The 21,669-nt window shown below is 41.5% G+C and overlaps 1 protein-coding gene across 2 annotated transcripts in view; it reads left to right on the plus strand.

Annotated features, from left to right (window-relative positions):
* The first annotated feature begins 259 nt into the window (after positions 1 to 259).
* Positions 260 to 21,669, plus strand: part of LOC140717236 (suppressor of tumorigenicity 7 protein homolog) — a 136,892-nt gene continuing 115,482 nt past the window's right edge. For both annotated transcript variants that reach the window (XM_073030578.1, XM_073030579.1), the window contains exon 1: positions 260 to 423. In XM_073030578.1, the coding sequence (XP_072886679.1) occupies positions 270 to 423 (154 nt within the window). In that variant the 5' untranslated portion in view covers positions 260 to 269. The remainder of the gene's footprint in view (positions 424 to 21,669) is intronic.

A 21,669-nucleotide genomic window follows, 5' to 3' on the forward strand; every position in this document is an offset into this window, starting at 1 on the left:
GGAAGTTGCTCAAGTGGTGCTGCGTTTAGATCAGGTATCACTTTGCAATCCTGGGTCTGAATTTCCTAACTGCAATTCACCCCTTTAAAACTTTAAATACCAGAAAGATCTAAAAGACGCATTGTGTCTGAAAGTACGTGATCAGGACATTTGTCAAGGCATAATGTTCACACACACACACACCCATCGGGACAGCGTGGAAGTTCACAGCTGCCTGTTGGGGAGGACTCCTCCTGCATCCCACAATCCTTTAGGCCGATCGGATAAATATGGCGGAAGGGGGTTCGGCTGGATTCGTTGAGCGACTGAAGCGATGCGTCAGTTGGTCTTGGACCTATTTGTGGGCACTCTGGTTTGTTTTGGTGTTTGGCCTCCTCTACATCCTGCGGGCACCGCTCAAGCTGCACGAGAACCTCAGCGCAGGTAAGCGGCTGGACACATCCCCACTCCTGTCCCGTCCTCCCCGCCGCGGATCACATAGCCAGAACCATCCGGCACCGGCACCCCTGTCTGCCCGCTTGTTGCGTCGGGGACCGGTCTCCGTGAGGAACCGGGTGTCATCCCTAATCGAGCGGCTGGCAGCCCATGATGCGCCCATTGTCTCACCCACCCCGGAAACCAATGCAAGTTTTGCCACGGACTGTCACTGGGACCCCGGGCCGGGAAGGGGTAGGGGCACGGACTGTCACTGGGACCCCGGGCCGGGCAGGGGCAGGGGCACGGGCACGGGCACGGACTGTCACTGGGACCCCGGGCCGGGCAGGGGCAGGGGCACAGACTGTCACTGGGACCCCGGGCCGGGCAGGGGCACGGGCACGGACTGTCACTGGGACCCCGGGCCGGGCAGGGGCACGGGCACGGGCACGGACTGTCACTGGGACCCCGGGCCGGGCAGGGGCACGGGCACGGGCACGGACTGTCACTGGGACCCCGGGCCGGGCAGGGGCAGGGGCACGGACTGTCACTGGGATCCTGGCCGGGCAGGGGCACGGACTGTCACTGGGACCCCGGGCCGGGCAGGGGCAGGGGCACGGGCACGGACTGTCACTGAGACCCCGGGCCGGGCAGGGGCACGGGCACGGACTGTCACTGGGACCCCGGGCCGGGCAGGGGCAGGGGCACGGGCACGGACTGTCACTGGGATCCTGGCCGGGCAGGGGCACGGACTGTCACTGGGACCCCGGGCCGGGCAGGGGCAGGGGCACGGGCACGGACTGTCACTGGGACCCCGGGCCGGGCAGGGGCACGGGCACGGGCACGGACTGTCACTGGGACCCCGGGCCGGGCAGGGGCAGGGGCACGGGCACGGACTGTCACTGGGATCCTGGCCGGGCAGGGGCACGGACTGTCACTGGGACCCCGGGCCAGTCAGGGGCCCGCACTGTCACTGGGATCCTGGCTGGCACTAGTATACATGGCTACTGATTCCTCAGTCAGTGAGCATCCAGTAGTACACACTGTCACAGGGATCTGGTATACAATGACACGCACTCTGGGATAAGGGCACTGGCATATGCTATTACTGAGATATGGGAACACATTAGCACATTCTCTGTGATCTGAGTGAGTACTGACACACTATTGCTGGGATTAGATGGGTATTGGCACATGCTGATACAGACTCATGAAAGCACTGTCCCTTGCTATCAAAAAGATCTAGGCAGCCACGGGCTAATACTGTTCTGTGCATGCACAGGCACTTGCTTTCATAGGGACTGTGTGCATGCTACCACTGTAATCTGGATGCATGTTGCCATAGGGATCTGAGCAGGCATTGGCAATATGCTGCCATTAGCATTTGTTCTCTCCAGGATCTCAGTAACCACTGGCACTTGCTGTCATTGGATTAAAAGCTGACATGGTGCACAGGTACAATATAATGTAGACATCTGCGGTGCACAGAGTCATTTTAATATTGAAACAGCATACATTAACTTAAACACACTGGCCCACTTAATGACTGAGAATTGAGAATGACTTACTCACCTATGTCTGTGTGCTCTGAGATGGGTGAAGACACCAAAGTGGGTCTGCAGTGTTTGTCACAGGGTTTGTTGATGGCAAGTGGAAAGTTTGGGTGGTGGTGAGGACCATCTTTGTTTATGTACGGTTTTTTGTGCATTACCAACAAATGCATTTGCTTTCTCAGAGGACCTATGATTCATCCAGCTACTACTTCATCCAGCTGTTCATTCCACAAACCCATCCATGTGCTTACCCAGGTTTGATAGCACAGCCATGTGTCCTTCCTGGGAACTTGACTCCGTCTCTGTCGATCTTTTGTTCCATCTGGCTTCCAGCTCCATTTTTTTAGGCCACCAGTTTGGACTCACTGAGCCACCCCTCCTTCCCTATCTTTTCTTTCACCTGCCAGCTTTTCACTTAATCCTCCATCCCCCACCCACTTATTTTCCTCCTCACCTGGCTTCACCTATAACCTGCCAGCTAGTACTCCCCTTTACCCTCCCTGCTCCCCACCTTCTTTTTCTGCCTTCTTCCTTTTCAGTCCTGATGAAGGGTCTCTGCATGAAACATGGCCTATGTATTCCACTCAGTTAATGCTCCCTGACCTGCTGAGCTCCTCCAGCATTTATTGTGTGTTACCTTACCGGGTCTTCTTTAAATCTTCCCCCGCTCACTTTAAACCTACCTCCAACCCTTCCCAAATGCTTCTCCTTTGTTTCGAGAAGGCATGAGCCAGGGATTCTCACAAGTCAGTTTGGATATTACAAATTTTTGAGAAGGCTTTTAGAACATCCTTGAATTGTTTTACTTGGTCGTCTAGTGATCTATTTCCAGCCTCGTTGCAGTTTGACTGTTAGTTGTTAGGTATGCAAGTGACATAGAATGGACGCTGGGACCAGTTGAGTGTAATTGCAGCATCATTGTTGGGGTTGTTGGCCCCCAACATCCTTATCCTGCCAATGGGTTTTGTTGAGGTAGTGTTATTGATAACTCTCCTCTTCAATGAGGTGCCTCCAGTAGTCTTAAAGTATTAGGAGGGCTGGGATCACGGCAGCTTGATCGCTGATAAGCTTTAGGCTAGGTTCAAGGTAATCATTTTGAAACACATTTTCCTTTGCAAGGCTATGGGACTCATTGGAAGGACTGATGATTTTCATCATCTACATTTTCATTGTAGCATGGCTCCCAAGGTTTAGAAGCTGATCTCGTCATTGACTTTATTGTTGGAGGATGATGGCAAGTTGGCAGTAGGAATTTTGTGGATTTTAATAGGAAGGCAGTTCCTCTCAAATGCTTCAGTAAAGAAGTGGATGTTAATTTGGTATTTGGCCTCTAAGCGTGAACGTAGTGCAGCGCATTGACTTTAGTTGTGGCAGTCTTGGCTCGTATATGGAGGAAGAATAGGTTGAAGCCTACCATTTGTCCTGTAGATTAGTTCCATCCGAGCAGGAAGCTTGTTGGAGTTGAGCTGTATAATTGTGAGAATGACTGAGGAATAATGATACTAACTTGTAGAGCACTTTCATACAGATGATGTTGTTTGAAGTGCTTTACAATGGGATTAAGTGCAAAAATGAAAATAAAAGGCAAAAAAATTGTTATTAAAAGCAAGGTTAAATAAATAGGTTTTGAGCTGGTGTTTAAGTGTCGACTGAGTCTGCATTCCTTATAGTTTTAGGTATTGAGTTCCATAGTTTTGGAGCGTAGTTCAAAAAATGCTGGCCTCTCAATTATATTTTGAGGAAGACTGTTTAAATTTAAGAGACTGGCAAAGGAAGACCTGAGAACTTGAGCAGGATTATAAAACAAAAGTGATTCTGTGATGTACTTCTGTCCCAGACCATGGAGAGCTTTAAAAATAAGTAAGAGAACTTTAAAGTCAATTCTAAAAGAATTGGGATATTGATGCAGTCTTGATCAACACTAACCTACACTGTTTGAGTCTACTGTGGACCTGTTGGTGAAGAACACACCACATCTTGAAGCAGATGTAAAGTGGAAACAAATTTATGTGGACTGTCAATTGGTGAAGGATTGTTGAAATCAAAAGTTTTAATGAGCCACATGTAGTGATTGATACTGTCCCTGCATTTTTGTTGGAGTTCAAATTCATTGTGTCATCTCAGCAAACTTCAGAGAGCAGAGAGTCGCTGTTCTGCCATGAGGACAGATGATTGAAGAAGATCGTCATAATAACTTTCTCTATCATGGGCCACATAGAGAGCCTTCTGCAATTGCCATGATTATGTTTGTCTCTTTTCTTGAAGACCGTCAAGATGATGCCCTTCTAAGATATGAAGAAGATGTTGTGAATTTGTGACTTTAATTTGTTTCTGTCAAATTTTAGAACCTCAGCAGTGAAACTGCTTGATTCTTAGTTGGCCTGTAGCCTTAATGAATTCTGATCATGTGTCAGAGATGCTGGACAGGATATTTGCTTTGGAATAAAGGGCATTTATTCAAAGATGAGGTGTTTTCAAGTGTTGCTTTCAGCATATGCTGACTGCCTCTCTGTCCTTCATGCACTCACTTCCATTCTCTTCTTTCATGTAAGTGGCTCCCCAGGTGTATGAATCATTATTGCTCTTAGCAGCAATGAAGCATCTACATGTGCTATGGATATAAACAAGTTGCTGGACCTCCAGTGTACTTTCCACCCATCATCTGTTCTTTGGGTCATGGGTTTTCTGTTGGACCTATAGAGCTGTTACTTCCTCTTGAGACATAGTGAAGTTTCCAATCCAAGAATACTATGTGGCAATCAGCTAGTTTAAGGTTAATTAACCTTTGAATCTCCTACTCATTCTCATGTAGCCAGTCTGACACATGAATAAAGACAGACACTCATACACTGAAACTACTAAGACACTAGCTGACTGCCAGAAGAAAATGGGCTGGCAGTTCCACATGTTGTCACTGGAAGATGGGAAGATACTGGTGAACATTGTCATTGGGATGTAGTCAGGCATTGACGTGCATTGTCATAGAAACACCTGTATGCTATCACTAGAGTGTAAGTAGTCACTGGCCCACACTTACATAGATTAAAGCTTACTGGAGTATGTGGGGCTGCTGTACACACTGCTTCTAAAAATACAGCTAGGAAATTGGGTACATTGTCACTGGATCATGGGTAGGCACTGGCACGCAATATCACTGGAATAAAGGCAGATTGAGATACATTGTCATTAGGCAGACTGCATACTTATCGGAAAATGGATGTGTACAGGCGGTAACAGCTGCTGCTCTAACTTAAAATACCTCCATCTGTATTTTATCTCAATGACCTGTAGTATTTAGTTAGAGCTTTATTGTCATTGCTGAGGCTGACAACATTGTAGTGCCACTCCATGCAGTGCAAAGCTGGCAATTCAATTACTAAAAATGCAATGACTAAGTTTAAAATAATATCTGAGTTATTTAGAATGACTGAATTAAAAACAAACATCTCTAAAATTAAAAGCAACCATGGCTGCCCCATTCAAGTATTGCCCATGCCTTCAAATACAATTCCTAAATGTAATCTTGCATCAAGAATTGAACCTGGGATTTTTTAAAAAAGCTCTGAAATATAAGTAGCTGGCCCACTTAAACCCAAATGTGGCTCATGCCCATGTATTGCACTTGGATTGTCCATAGTGCCTATGGACTGTGGGGAATGGGGGGAGGGTTTTGTTCAGCTGCATGACTGCCCTGGGGAACAAAGGTGTTTTTCGTAGAAACATAGAAAACCTATAGCACAACACAGTCCCTTCGGCCCACAAAGTTGTGCTGAACATGTCCCTACCTTAGAAATTACTAGGCTTACCCATAGCCCTATATTTTTCAGTGTGGATATCCATGCAGAGGGGTTTCTGTTTCTCCTGCCGGATGGTAGGAGATTGAACAGGTGACTACTGGGGTGGGATGAGTCTATCACAATGTTGTGAGCCTGTCATAGACAGTGTGAGTTATAGGTGGTTTCCATATCTGCTAAAACTCCTAAGATGGTATAGGTGCTGCTGAGCTTTCCCTACTATCATGCAGGTGTGTGTGGTCCAAGGGAGCTCCTCTGTGATGTTCACTCCTAAGAACTTAAAGCTGGAGACTTTTTCCACTGCTTCACCATTTGAGTAGTGGATCTTGTTCATGCTACCTTGATTTCTTGAAGTCCATAATAATTTCTTTGTTTTTTTTGCTGTTTAATGAAAGGTAATGGTTATTGTGCCATTCTTACAGTTTCTGCATCTCCTCTCTCGATGCTGTTTCAATGTTGTTTGGAATTAATCCAATCACTGTGGTGTTGTCTGCAAATTTGGTAGAGTTGGTGGCATAGGCACAGCCATGGGTGAAAAGAGTGTAAAGGAGTGGTGTTCAGGGTTAGGGAAGTTGACTTGTACTTACCTTTTCTGACTGTCTAGGTGCAATTGGTAAGAAAGTCCAGAATCCAGTTGCAAATTGATGTATTGAGTCCCAGATTGTGTTGCTAATGGTCAGATTTTGGGGAGTATGGCATTTAAGGCAGAACTGTAGTCAATAAAAAGCAAACTCCAGAGGATGTTTGAAAAGTGTTGGATGTTAAAGTTTTTGATCTCAGCAATTCTTCCCTTTAGGATGTGGGTGAAGTCCTTTAATGAATACTTTACATCAGTTCTTATTGAGGAGAAGGATATGGAGGGTAGAGAGATCAGTGCTGAGCATATTGATATGCTAGGGCATTTCGAGATAAAAGGGGAGATAGTGTTGGGTCTCTTAAAGAGCATTAATGTGGATAAATTCCCAAGGCCTATTGGGATATATTCCAGGTTATTAGGAGAGGCACGGGATGAGATTGCTGGGGCCTTGTCCAATATGTTTGTGTTCTCTAGCCACAGGTGAAGCCCTGGTGGACTGGTGAGTAATTAATTTTGTTCATTATTCAAAAACAGAACCAGGTATACTCTTGGAAACCATAGACCAATGAGTCTCATGTCAATGGTAGGGAAGTTACTGGAGAGTATTCTGAGGAATGGGATTCGTGAGCATTTGGAAAACCATGGCTTTGCTAGTGGGAACCAGCATGGCTTTGTGTGGGACAAGTTGTGTCTTACTAACGCGATTGAACGAGGATGATTGATGAACGTAGAGCTGTGAATGTTGTCTACCTGGATTTTAGTAAGGTGTTTGACAAGGTTCTTCATGGGAGGCACATCCAGAAGATTAAGCTGCATGGGATCCATGGTGAATTGGCCATTTGGATTAAGAATTGGCTTGCCTGTAGAAGACAGAGGGTAATGGTCAAAGAGACTTATTCTAACTGCAGGTCTGTGATTAGTGATGTTCCAAAGGGATCAGTACTGGGAACTCTGCCATTTGTGATGTATATAAACTTCACTAGGCTGTGAAACTACTGAACACCCTGCCACCATACAGGTCTCATCACCTACAAAGTGCGTTTATAGTTTTTCTTTTTAACTTGTGTCGTAAATGCACTCTAGGCTGAATGTTAATCTTCTGGAATATCTTTTATTATTTTTGTTAATTATTTGTGGTAATATTTCTTCGTGTTGTGAGTGAGTTGTATATACTGTGTTGTGCACCTTGGTTCAGAGCAACATTGTTTCATTTGGCTATATACATGTATACATTGACTGACTGTAAACTAGAACTTGAAATTGACCTGGCGGAAAATATAGATGGATGGGTCAGTAAGTTTGCAGATGATGCAAAGATTGGTGGTGTTGTGGATAGTATCAAAGACTAGCAAACAATACAGTGGGATATTGATCAGTTGTAGACATCCTGGCTGATGAAAAAGTGAGTAATGCTGTCTTGGGTTTTAATTATTTATTTCTTCTTGTGAGCAGAAACTTGCCATACAATGATACTAGTTTGTATCCATAACAATAGAATGTTACAAGCAGATTCTGAATCACTAAAGCAAGTCAAGCAATTATAGTAGAACATATAGACATAGACAAAAACTGGTTAAAGACCAACTTAGAATAAATAACAAATAACTCATCTGTATTAATGGACTAAATGGTATCTTCCCATGTTGTATAATTCTATGAAATGGCATCAACAATGTACAAATACAAAGCTCACGGTGATATATTAAAATGTCCCAGTTTTGCATAAGTGCCATCAAACTGTTTTTGAAATCCATAATGCAAGACGCCATGTTGTATTTTCCTACATGATATATATTATGTAGGAAAATATTTCAGAGCTTTGAGACCAGGTAACTGAAAGCAGGGCCACTGCTGATAGAAAAATTTAAAGTAGGAATTTGACAGAAGCCAGAATTGGGCAATTGCAGACACCATAGAGGATTGTCAAGTAAATCTGATTATTATTTAGATGTTTATTTCTGATAGGATATTAAAATCAAAAATATTAGCAATTCGTGATTCAGTAATGTTAAATTAAGAAAGTTTTATTTTCTTGTATTGAATGACAAGATAGAACCAAATGGCCTTTGGACCTCAGGTTGCAATTGAATCAAGGGGAGCCAAATCACACAGCAGTCACTGCTGGGAGTGAATGATGTGGAATGGCCAAGTTGTGGTAGGAATGGGGGTACCAGCATGGAAGGGAACAGAAGAGTGGGGGATTATTGTTTGGAGCAGTTGGGTGTGAGGTTAGGGAGAGGGGAAGAGAGCAGTGGGGGTGGACTTGAGTGTAGGGATTGAGAGATGGAAAAAGCATTTAGATTGCAGTGGAAAGAGAGGGATATAGGATGGCTGGGAGGTGAGTCGTATTTCTTGTATTTTTGAGAATTTGATTGAAAACCTCTAACATATTTGGGTAACTTAAAGGAATATTATGGAAATTCCTATTTTTGTTGGCTAGAAAGGAATCTATACATCTACTTCCAGGCTTTTAGTCTGAAGCATTATAGATTCACGCTTTGCAAGTTCTTTTTGCCTTTTTAGCATTGGGTTTTCAGACTCCAACTACGTTACCATCCTTTAATACTGAAATATCCAAATATCCACTATACTAAGTTGTGAAGTATTTTTCCTCTAATTCTTCTATTATTTGACTTGCCTCTGGTTATCAAATAATATCCAAGTAAAATGGGTACCTTGTCTAGCCATGTTGCACATAATTAAACCTACCTTCATTCTTTCCTAGTAACTATAATTCTCTAGCCCTTGCAATATAGCAGTGGTATTACTATTGTTCTATCATGTTTTGTCTGTGTTTATCTTCCAAAATGTCTCAGTTGGTAATGATAGGTATTCCATATTCACTTTGTTCCATTTATCTTTAGAGATCTGCCAACGTGCATTCCAAAATAACATTATTCTTACAACACACACAAAATGCAGTTCTGGAGAAGCGTCTTGGCCCAAAACATCAGCTGTGTACTCTTTCCATAGATGCTGCCTGACCCGCTGAGCTCCTCCAGCGTTTTGTGGATGTTGCTTTGAACTTCCAGCATCTGCAGACTTTTTCATGTTTGTAACATTATTCTTAGATGCTCTTTAGCATCCTGCCATTTATTGTGCATTTCTTTGACACATTTGCCCTCCCCACATACATTAGATGAAAATTCTCCCCTTGAATTTATTACCTTGTCCACTTGTAAACAGCGTGGAAATTCCCCTCTCCCACCCATTAGCCTCATTGCTAGTTTTGTAAGCTCTTTAATCATAGCCCCCAACCAAAGTGTATATTAATGAAAAGTAAGCTTGGTTAAGGAGTAAGTATTGTCCTAAAAACTATCAGTACCAGGCCTTGTAGGAAATGTCCATATACAAAGTGGGTGATAGAAATGTGGATAGTTGATTATAAGTTGGAGTTTTTTGTATTAATCCTGGTATTAAAGCAACAAAGAATTATACAAGGGGTTAGGTTGCAGTCAGCCTTATTGGTGGAACAGCACTGCTCTTGTGAATTTTAGTTACTTTCTGACAATTTTTGTAGTTGACTATTTCTTTGACTTGATTATTTTGTATCCCTTGGCACAGGATATTCAAAAATCCTGAAGCTGGTTTTCGACCTGAAATGTCTACCATCCTTTTAGCTCCACGGATGCTGCTTGACCCATTAAGGTCCTTCACAGCTTGTTTCTTGTTCTGAAATATTCATAAGATGCATGCATGATTCATTCAGTTTCATGCACACTTGTTTCTTCTCTGGCAAGGTATCTTAATTGCTCTTTAATATTTAATTATCTGACCAGCTCCATGAAATATTTCTCAGAAGACATTATAACACACTGGAGCTGAAGTAATCGTAATATATAATTGTTTTATACACACAGTGGATTCTCGGTAATTGGGCCATCGGTTAGTTAACACGGCTGCTTATTTGAGACGACTTAAAGAACAAAAACGAATTGAGAAAATAGCTGGGATTCCCTTTGTTTATGTGGGACACTGTGCTGCTTAATTAAGGCAGGAGACTGTTGCCAAACAGTTTCTAACTAGCATCAGTCACTTGCGTGGCCATTAGACACAAGACCATTCTTTAAATGAACAGTTTTTAAATAGCATTAGTTGCTATAGAAATTGATTAGGACCACATTATAAAATTTGGTTATGCTTATATTTGAGTTCCAGCGAATTCAGTTTTGCGCAAACCTCTTGCTACAAGCAGTAGAGAAATGTTTCACAGACAAAGGAACAACTCAAGTATTGATTCTGGATTCTCCATACTGCACAGAATTTCATTTAACTGGTCTTGATTTTGTTGTGGTCATTATTTAAACCAGCCTTTTTCAACCTTTTTGCCCTAGAGGACCCGTGAAATATTTTTCAGGTCTCAGGGAAGCCCTTTGTAGTATATATTAAAAAAAAATTATATCTACAGCTCATGGTACGTTAGCATGATCGATAAGTTGTAGATATAATAATCCAAAAATAATTCTCAATGCTCTTTCGAGTAGAGACTGCATTTTTAGCCAACCTATCTTGTGGGGGGGGGGGGGTGGGGGGTGGAGAACAGGCAGTTAAACTTATCTTTCCTTACTTGAAATTAATCTTCCCTTCCCTTTCATAAATTTTAAAAACTCACAAGGCAAACATAGTAAATTTCTGGCTTTAGCCGAAATGGGATTTAATTTTTCTAACGCAAACACGAGGAAATCTGCAGATGCTGGAAATTCAAGCAACACACAGCATTTTGTGTGTGTTGCTTTAATTTTTCTACAGTTAGGCTCATTAGATTTAATTTAAATAAAGGTTGTAAATTTATTTTGATTAATGCTATTTATTGCATGAAAATTTATTGACAATGTTTAATAGTAAAGTTACTAAAAACTGTAAGCCAAAGCAATATGAATGAAAATATAGCTTAAGACACAACTTTATACAGGACTTTGAAAAGACATTTTCTTACAAATTGACATGATCACATGAATAGGCCTAGCATGTGAAACAGGTGCTTGTTTTTGCTCCACAGATACTCAATTCTGTGTCAAACTTGAGATAAGCACACATGGATTTCACCTTCAACCTTGCTCTTGATGCTTGTTGAAGTTGAAAATTGCTACAAAATGTTCATTGCTTTCTTATGAATGGCAAGATACTCTTCTTTCACAGAAATTCAGAACTTGTTCAGCGGCAGGTCAGAAAATCTTGAGTGCACAATCAGACTACATCTCACTAAGTTCTCTCAAAGTCAAGTTCTCAGGCTGAGCAGAAGATTCAGAGAAAGAGTCCCTCACCCAGTCGTGCACTTGTGCTGAAAGAGAGGAAAAATACTGTTCGATTGAGATTTGCAGTTCTTCTAGGTGGTTTTCAATAAGACTTGAGGCTTTTTGATCTGTTCTCACTCGCAAGCCCAAGCAGCAGTGGAAACCTTTCTAGATTTCCTTCTTCAACCTGATTTATTCCCCCCCCCCAAATATTCAGTTTCCTTTAAAATCCAAGAATTTTGTCACTTGAAGTCAAAACATTTTCTCCAGGGCCTTGCAGAGACTTGTTCAACTGGTTTATATGATGAAAAATGTTTGCTAAGTAAACTAGTTTCTGCAGTCGTTCTTCATCTTCAAAGCACTCAGCAAAATCTGGCCTACAATTTTCTTGAACATACCCCTGTAATTTACCTTTCAGCTCAGACATCCTGTTGAGAACTCTTCCTTTGCTAAGCCACTGGATTTCTATGTGTAGCAGTAGATTGGTTCTCTTTGTCCAGGTTTACAGTTTTTAAAAAAACATTCTCGAGTGAACTGGTCTTTGTTTATTAAAGTTAACCATTTTTATAGCATAATCCAGAACTTCTTTCATTTAATCTCCAAGAGTTTTTGACATCAGCACCAATCTGTGAAGAAAGCAGTGTGTTGTGACACGTCAGGATTTTCTTTTTTTTTAGCAAGAGAAATGAAACCTCTCATGGCACCAACCATTGATGGGGCACCATCAGTACAGAGGCCAACACAGTTCTTCCAAGACAGACCTTTTGTTTCCAGGTATGAAGACAAAACATTAAATATATCTTGGTCTTTACTTGTTTCAGGCAGCTCTTTGCAACAGAAAAAGTTTTCTTGAATTTCACCATTATTTACAAATGTTACAACAAGACATTTATTGGTGAAATATGTTGGCTCATCAACCTGGATAGAGAAGCTGTTGTTTTTCAGTTTATCGAACAAAACCTCTTCAGCATCATATGACATGTCATCAATATGTTGACTTGCATACTGTTTGAGACTGGCCGCCTTTTCGCATGAGCAAAAACCATGCAATATCCTATTCTCGAGCTGCTATATGCAGATGACTGTGCTCTTCTCATGCACACAGAGGACACACTACAGGCTGCAGTCACAGTTCGCCAAGGCAGCAAGGGCTTTCAGGTAACGGTCAGTCTGAAGAAAACAATGGTCCTCCATCAAAATGCGCTCTCGTGGTGTTTACAGCCTACCTTGGATCACCATTGATGACCACCCTCTCACCGTGGTTGAGCAGTTCACCTACCTGGACAACATCTCCAACAACTCCATGCTAGTAAAAGATGTTGACAATCAACTTGCTAAAGCTAGCAGTGCCCTCATGCATCTCCAGAAATGTGGAACAACCACCAGCTGCGTCTGTCCACAGAAATCCAGGTGTACAGGGATTCTGTCAGGCTCAGAAGCCTGGTTCTTGTACCGCAAACAAATCCGGTTGCTTGTGCACTTCCATCAACACTGCCTCCACTCTATCATAGGTATCAGCTGGCAGAATTGTGTCTCCAACAATGAGGTGCTGGAGAAGGCTCAGCTTCCAAGCATTGAAGCCACCTTGCTGCTCAGGCAGCTCCGCTGGCCAGGCCACCTGTCTCACATGGACAACTCCAGGTTAACGAAAGCAATACTCTATGGAGAACTCTCTCAGGGCAAGAGAGATTGTGATGTCCTGTGCAGGAAGTACAGAGACCAACATAAGCAGCAGCTTTCTTAGGCAAATGACACAAAGGAAGATGGTTGTGGTGGTTGGAGGTCAATCATCTCATCCTCAGGACATCACTGCAGGACTTCCTCAGTGAAGTGTCCTAGGACCAACCATCTTCAGTTGCTTCATCAGTGACCCTCCTTCCGTCATAAGGTCGGAAGTGTGGATGTTTGCAGATGACTGCACAATGTTCTGCATCATTCATGTCTCCTCAGATCGTGAAGCAGTTCATACCCAAATGCAGCAGGACCTAAACAATATCCAGGCCTGGGCTGACAAGTGGCAAGTAACATTCCAGCCATTGCAAGCCACGCCAGGCAATGATCATCTCCAACAAGAGAGGCTCTAACCATTGTTTCTTATCAACCAGTGGCATCACCATCTCTGAGCCCCCTCCTGTCACCATCCTGGGGGTTACTATTGACAGAAAACTGTACTGGTCTAGCCATATAAACACTGTGGCTACCAGAACAGGTCAAAGGCTAGGAATCCTGCAGTGTGCAACTCACCACCTGACTCCTCAAAGCCTGTCCGCCATCTACAAGGCTCGGGTCTGGAGTGTAATGGAATACTTGCCACTCGCCTGGATGAGTGCAGCTCCATGATTGCTCAAAAAGTTTGACACCATCCAGTACAAGGCAGCCCATTTGATTGGTACCCCTTCCATGAGCATCTTATCCCTCCACCATTGACAAATAGTTGCAGTAGTGTGTACTATCTACAAGATGTACTGCAAAAACACATCAAAGTTCCTAAGGCAGCATCTTCCAGACCCATGACCACTACCATCTTAGGGGGATGAGAAGAGCAGATACCTGGGAACACCACCACTTGGAAAACCCCTCTAAATCACTCACCATCCTGACTTGGAAACATATTGCTATTCCTTCATTATTGCTGGGTTGAAATCATGGAATTCCTAATTTTCCTCCTGCCCCCCTCTCAACAGCACTGTGGGTGTACCTACTGCTCAGGGAGTGCTGCGGTTTGAGAAGGCAAGCTCATCACCACCTTCTCGAGGGCAACTAGGTATGGGCAATAAATGCTGACTTAGTTGTGATGTCCATATCAGGTAAAATGAATAAATTTTAAAAAATATCGAGGTCAATGAGTGGCAACAGCTGGCTCGTGACAGACACTGCTGGAAAACACTGATCCATGGCAGATAAGCAATAAACCAATTTACAGTTTACTATTCTGTATGTAGATTTTTGACATTAGTAAATCCATTGACAGTGCTTGGGAAAGCCAAGCTTTCCTGGGATCATTTGATAGATAGATAGATAGATAGATACTTTATTCATCCCCATGGGGAAATTCAACATTTTTTCCAATGTCCCATACACTTGTTGTAGCAAAAACTCATTACATACAATACTTAACTCAGTAATAATATGATATGCATCTAAATCACTAACTCAAAAAGCATTAATAATAGCTTTAAAAAAAGTTCTTAAGTCCTGGCAGTTGAATTGTAAAGCCTAATGGCATTGGGGAGTATTGACCTCTTCATCCTGTCTGAGGAGCATTGCATCGACAGTAACCTGTCGCTGAAACTGCTTCTCTGTCTCTGGATGGTGCTATGTAGAGGATGTTCAGGGTTTTCCATAATTGACCGTAGCCTACTCAGCGCCCTTCGCTCAGCTACCGATGTTAAACTCTCCAGTACTTTGCCCACGACAGAGCCCGCCTTCCTTATCAGCTTATTAAGACGTGAGGCGTCCTTCTTCTTAATGCTTCCTCCCCAACACGCCACCACAAAGAAGAGGGCGCTCTCAACAACTGACCTATAGAACATCTTCAGCATCTCACTGCAGACATTGAATGACGCCAACCTTCTAAGGAAGTACAGTCGACTCTGTGCCTTCCTGCACAAGGCATCTGTGTTGGCAGTCCAGTCTAGCTTCTCGTCCAACTGTACTCCCAGATACTTGTAGGTCTTAACCTGCTCCACACATTCTCCATTAATGATCACTGGCTCCATATGAGGCCTAGATCTCCTAAAGTCCACCACCATCTCCTTGGTCTTGGTGACATTGAGACGCAGGTAGTTTGAGTTGCACCATATCACAAAGTCCTGTATCAGTTTGCTAAGGCTAGTTACAAATATACTTAGTGGTCACTTTATTAGTTACACCTGTTTCTTGATGCAAATATTTAATCAGCCAATCATGTGGCAGTGACTCAGTCCATAAAAGCATGCAGACATGCTCAAGAAATCAGTTGTTGTTCAGAGCAGACAACAGAATGGAGAAGTATTGTGACTGAAGTGACTTTGACTGTTGAATGATTGTTGGTGCTGGATGGTGTGATTTGAGTATATCAAAAACTGCTGATCTCCTGGGATTTGCACACTCAGCAGTCTGTAGAGTTTACAGAGAATGGTGCGAAAAACTAAAAAACACTTAGTGCAGCTCTGTGGGGGAAAATGCCTTGTAAATCAGAGATGTCAGCGGAGAATGGTCAGACTGCTTCATGCTGACAGGAATGTGACAGTAACTCAAATAACCACCTGTTACTGCAGTGATGTGCAAAAGAGCATCTTTGAACGAATAACATGTTGAACCTTGAAGTGGATGTGTTACAGCAGCAGAAAACCATGAGTGTACACTCAGTGGCCACTTTATTAGTACAGGTACATGAGGTACCTAATGAAGTGGCCACTGAAAAAGGTAATTGTATTCAGAAAGGATAATTTATATTTTTATCATTTTTTTTGGATGTTAACACTATCTTCCATAATTGCTTTTGTAAAAAAAAGCATAGCAATATACTAGTGTATGGGTGTGTTACTTGAAGGTAGAGATCACTGAGCTGTTGAATAGGTACATGTAGTCAGAATAGGTCATTTTGAAGTTAACTCTCTACTAATGAGATCACATTTGAAAAATTAAAAAATCTATATTCTCTCAATCATGAAACCATCCTGATTCTCCCATTGTAATGTGAATTACTGGACTCTCTGACGGTGGTGTCTGAAAAGAGGATGCTGTCCAAGTTGCATGCCATCATGGACAATGACTCCATCCACTCCATAATGTACTGGTTAGGCACAGGAGTACATTCAGCCAGAACTCAGTCCACTGAGATGTAACACTGAGCGTCATAGGAAGTCATTCCTACCTGTGGCCATCAAACTTTACAACTCCTCCCTCGGAGTGTCAGACACCCTGAGCCAATAGGCTGGTCCTGGACTTATTTCCACTTGGCACGATTAACTTATTACTTAATTATTTATGGTTTTATATTGCTATATTTATTCATTATTCTTGGTTGGTGCGGCTGTAACGAAACCCAATTTCCCTCGGGATCAATAAAGTATGTCTGTCTTTCTGTCCATAGGCTTAAATCCTTCTACATGCCTTTATTATTTCCAACCCGTGTTATTCCTGGCCAATTTTTGGCCTTTCAACTCGGCTGATTTTTGAATCCATTCAAAACTTTGATTTTCCTATTTAAGAAGACAATGGATCACCATCTTCTCAGGATGCTCAAGAAATGGCAATTAATAGTGTCCCTGGAATAATTTTTAAAAATGTCAATTTTTAAGATTCCTACTGTGTCTCATACTAAAACCTTATCCAGTTCTGCTTTTTTTTCCCTTCCTTTACCGTGCTCTTTCAGACTTTTGCTTGCCATATTATATAGTAACTTATGATGTCAAATTTAGTTTGTTGATGTGTTTGTGGAGCTCTTCTGGACAGTTTTATCATGCTGAAGGTACTAAGATTCTTGTCTTTCAAACATTTCCTTTATCTCCCTGGCTTTCTTTTTATTGTACATATTTCTGTGGCCTTCTGTACTTTGTCCTTTCTCAACCTTGTATGTTTATTTCGCAGGGAGGTGGAACCAGGGTGATTGTGCAGAGGATGGGGCAGTTGGTAAACAAGGCAAACAGAAAAAGTGAGATCTTTTGAGGTTTGTGTGGAGGAAGCTCTGTTTTAAAGAAACAGTTTGAATTTTTTGACCAAATATAAAATTCTACTTGATAACCAAGAAAAGTAACTTAGAGTGGTTCCCAGATGGGAATAACTTGGACTCTGGCTATTTTGAAAATAAAACTAGTATGCAGTGTTCAGTTTTGTGCAGCAAAGGGAGCATATCTATGAAGGAAAATAAATGGAGTATGCTAATATAATTTCTAGGACTATCTGTTGAGTATTGTGATTTGTTAATATAATTGCTAAGTTGGTGGAAATGATAGACATTAGGAATCTTTGCAATAATAAAGCTTTGAAAAGCAATATTAAAAGGTGGGTGGGATGGTGCAGAAGTGGCCTTATCAGATTATGGAGGCAGACAGTATAAGATTCCTTTTGAGCCTGACAAAACACTAATATGCCATTATGGTGCATGGATGAAGATATAGGTCCATTTTCTGTTGGAAGAAATGTTAAAGATTCAATGACACTATTTGTGAGGGAAACATCAAAGAATCTTTCCATTTTCCTGGCTACCAAAATAATTAAAGGTCATCCAGCTGATTTGTGTTTATCAGACCTCGTGGACAAATTGTAGCTGTGTTTGCACATGCCAGCTATAAACTTACTTCATGCAGTTGGCAGTGAGTCAAATTCTTGTGTTTAAAACAAGATGGGTGCAATGTAAATGCAGATGACTCCAGTTTTGATATAGATCAATTGAATAGAGGCTTAAAGTGGGCAAGATTTCTCTGATCTGTTTTCATTAGCTACTTATGTTCACAAGTTTGTTTACCAATGAAAGGTCATCTAGCAAAGTAAGTAAATACTGAGTACAATGTGGTAGTTAGTCAATAAATAAACCTTAGGTATCAGAAAATACCGGAAACATGGCCAGGTAGCAACTGTGGATAGAGAAACAATGTTTTCGGTCAAAGACCCTTCATTGGAAATGAGAAAGAAAAATCAAGTTAGTTGTAGTTGTGGATGAGACTGGCATGGATGGCTAGGACAAAGGGGAATATTGGTGATGAAGTTGGTTGCGATTGTTATGGGATAAGGAGAAGTCAACAGTTAAAGATGGCTGTTACAAAATGATAATGCAGAAAAAGGGATGTAGACTATTGCAAAATGCCCAGCAGGTCAGACTGTGCTGTTACACAAAGAAAAATGGAGTTAATATCACATAAAGATGGATGATGTGCAATGGAAATGGCTAGTTTGAGAGAGAAAGTGAGTTATCTGAAATTTTGTAATATAAAACTGAGTCCTGGAGGCTGCAACACACACAAATGGAGGATGAAGTTCTATTTCTCAAGCGTGCACTAAGTCTTGTAACAGTCGCAATTGATACTAATAGACTTTAGAGCACATGCTGGAGATTACAGAACATCAGCACCAATAGATATAGAAATATAGGGTACATTTAGAAAGAGCAGCAAGATAGCACTCTCAGAAGATCAGGAGAAGGAAACAGAATGAAAAATTTCTGGCAACTTTTGGTATAGATGTTTGAAAGACTGTGTCTTGCAATATTAAATATTAGAGTTAGGGACTGACTAAAGGTTATTCTTTGAGATATTATTGAAGGCTAGAAGAGATGGTCAAGGTAAAGAGAATAGAAAGAACTTCAGAGAACAATGGTGGAAGCTTGTAATGAAAGCAGAGGCACCCATGATGATCCATTTTATACCCTAGGGGGATATCTTAAAATTGTAAGAACTTAGATAATGTTCTGGGAGAAGAAATGTAAATTGTGATTAGTGAATCTTGAGATGTTGACCAAATCTCAGTCTGGACTCAAGCGGGTATAATTTGAATGGGGCACTGGTCAATTGATATCAAATAGTAAGCAATGTACAAACATAAATTCACTAACAGAAGTTTGATAGACATAAATCTGGGCAATGTTTTGTACAGGGAAGTAGAAGGCTCTTGCTGATGAACTGACTGTTAGATTTGCTGTTCACTTGTATGGAGGAAGGGCATTAAGTTTACACACTATTGGTGAGGGTGATGATGAGCAATGGTAATGTGAAGTCCAGCCTGAAGACTTTGTCCTGTTGTGTTCAACATTGGCACACATAAATTTTATGTCCCATTCCTAGATTTGTTTCAACGTGATATTAGACTTTTGTATCCCTCAGTCAAATCATGATTAATGCTAACAACTATAAACATATCACACAAACATCTGTATAACCGCACGTTGGTTTAATCCTGGGGTTAGCAATTTAGACTATCATAAATGTTCTACTTGCTTGCATTCCATTTTTAAAATAAATTCTTATTTATTTTAATTTTAAACTTGATCATGGAATGAATGTGGGTAGATTTTTGTGATGGAGGGGTAATGTTAACAATTTCAAATTGTGGATAATCGTCGTCGTCTGAACTCTTAGTGCCTAGGTGGCACATGGGGCCTCCATGAAAGTCTTCCAGTGGACAATAAGGAATTTAAAAAAAATTTCCAATATGCCACAAGGAATGATGAGTGCCAAGAATGTTGCATATTTAAAAAAATATATTTGGAGCAGATCAAGTTGCAGGACTCCTAGACTTGAGAGTACAATAGAGAGGTCAATGCAATGAGTCAGCTTGATTCAGTAGAAGGTCTGACTGATAACCCTGCATGTATACGTTTGTGGGTTCCATGATCAGCTCTACATGTGAAATTAACAGTCACCACTAATTCTAAATTTAATTAACTTTGATATTGCTTCAAGTAAAGCAGCCACTGCTGAGGAACCATTGATGTGTCGAATTACAGGGTTTGAATGCATTTAAAATTCAAGTAGATCGTACTTCGTGGGTCTAACTAAAAATTGCTGGTTCTTGGTAATTTGTTGTATGTTATCTTCTAGAACATTATCAGTATCTATGTCACAGTAACCAAAATCTGATTGTCAGATCATGCATTAACTAATTGGTGTGCTTTTTGCTGTCAGCTGTCTGTCATGAAATCAACAGCTGCAAAAGAAGATAACTTTAGAAAATGTTTCTAGCTGTTGATCTACATGATAATTTTAAATTAAGTAAAGAAAATGGGATTGGTTCATTTCCCTCAAATTTTGTTTTCTTCTTCCTTTTGTAATGATAATGATATTGGTAAAAGACTTATCAAATGTTGCCTGCCTATGTGGGTATTCTTTGTGTATGAACAGAGACAGATATGGGCTGACTATTCCTATTCAGGGGTCTGGCATCTCGGCCTGTGGTATGTCCCATCAGGAAAGATTCACATGTATTTTCATAGTGATTATCAGCAGTGCTTTGCTTTTTCATAGGAAGGGCCAAATTTACAATTCTAATTTCCTATGAGAGCCACTCATGAGAAACATGCTTTATTTTAAGTACATAACCAGATACTGACATTTTAAAGACATGCCATAGTTCTTGCTGTTCACCTCCAGTGCTCCTCTATAGTTCTCCAATCATGCACCTAGCAATGTCATATTCTGGTCTGTACAATATCTGACTTTGGCTCACTTGTGCAGGACACCTGGGCTTTGAGCTGGTTATGGATCTGGTCTGGGGCACCGTAAGTGTAGATTGAACCTGAAGGTCCCTGGGTCTCTCATCCTAATGTATCTTATTACTGCATCTAAGATGTATAATCATTGTCAGATTCTGGTATTGATTGTGCCCTGAGGCCCAGTGCCAAGTGGATCTCAAGAGCAGCAAGGATGGCAAATGCAGGCTTTCTTAATGAAGTCTGTGGGATACATGTTGTAATTCAGGAATTTATACTGATTTTAGAATCTTTGCTGATAAATTCAAAGATCTAGTCTAGGTGCCAGCAGTACTGTCAAAACCACAATTTGGTATTCCCAGATTTAAAAAAAATCTAGGAGAAATAGAAATTTATCAGAACCATATCTCGGATGAGAGACCACTTATTTTCAGAGACGGGCTGTTTGTAGATTGGAGAATATGGCAGGGACATTTAATTAATTTTTTTTAAATTATAGGATTTTTTCCAGTTGATCACTCTTGTCAAGCAGTTGTATAACATGGAAAAAGGCTCTTTGTTTCAACTGCTCCATGCTGACCAGGACACCCCTCTAAGTTAGCCCTATTTGTCTGGATTTTGCTCATATCCCTTGAAGCCTTTCCTCTCAATTTATTTGTCCAAGTGTCTTTTAAGTATTTTTAATGTACCTGTCTGAACAACTTCATCTGGCAGCAGATTCCATACATGACCATCTTCTGGGTGGAAAAAGTTGCCCTTTGGGTTCCTATAAAATCTCTCCCTGCTCGCCATAAACCATGTCCTCTAGTTCTGGATTTCACAAATCTGGGAAAAAAACCGAGTGCCACCTTATCGATACCACTCATGATTTTATACCCCTCTATAACATCGCCCTTTATTCTCCGATGTCCTAGTCTGCTCAACTTCTCTTCAAAACTCGGTGCCTTGCATCCCAGCAACATTCTCCTAA

This window comes from Hemitrygon akajei, chromosome 27 (assembly GCF_048418815.1).
Source record: "Hemitrygon akajei chromosome 27, sHemAka1.3, whole genome shotgun sequence".
NCBI classification, from domain to species: domain Eukaryota; kingdom Metazoa; phylum Chordata; class Chondrichthyes; order Myliobatiformes; family Dasyatidae; genus Hemitrygon; species Hemitrygon akajei.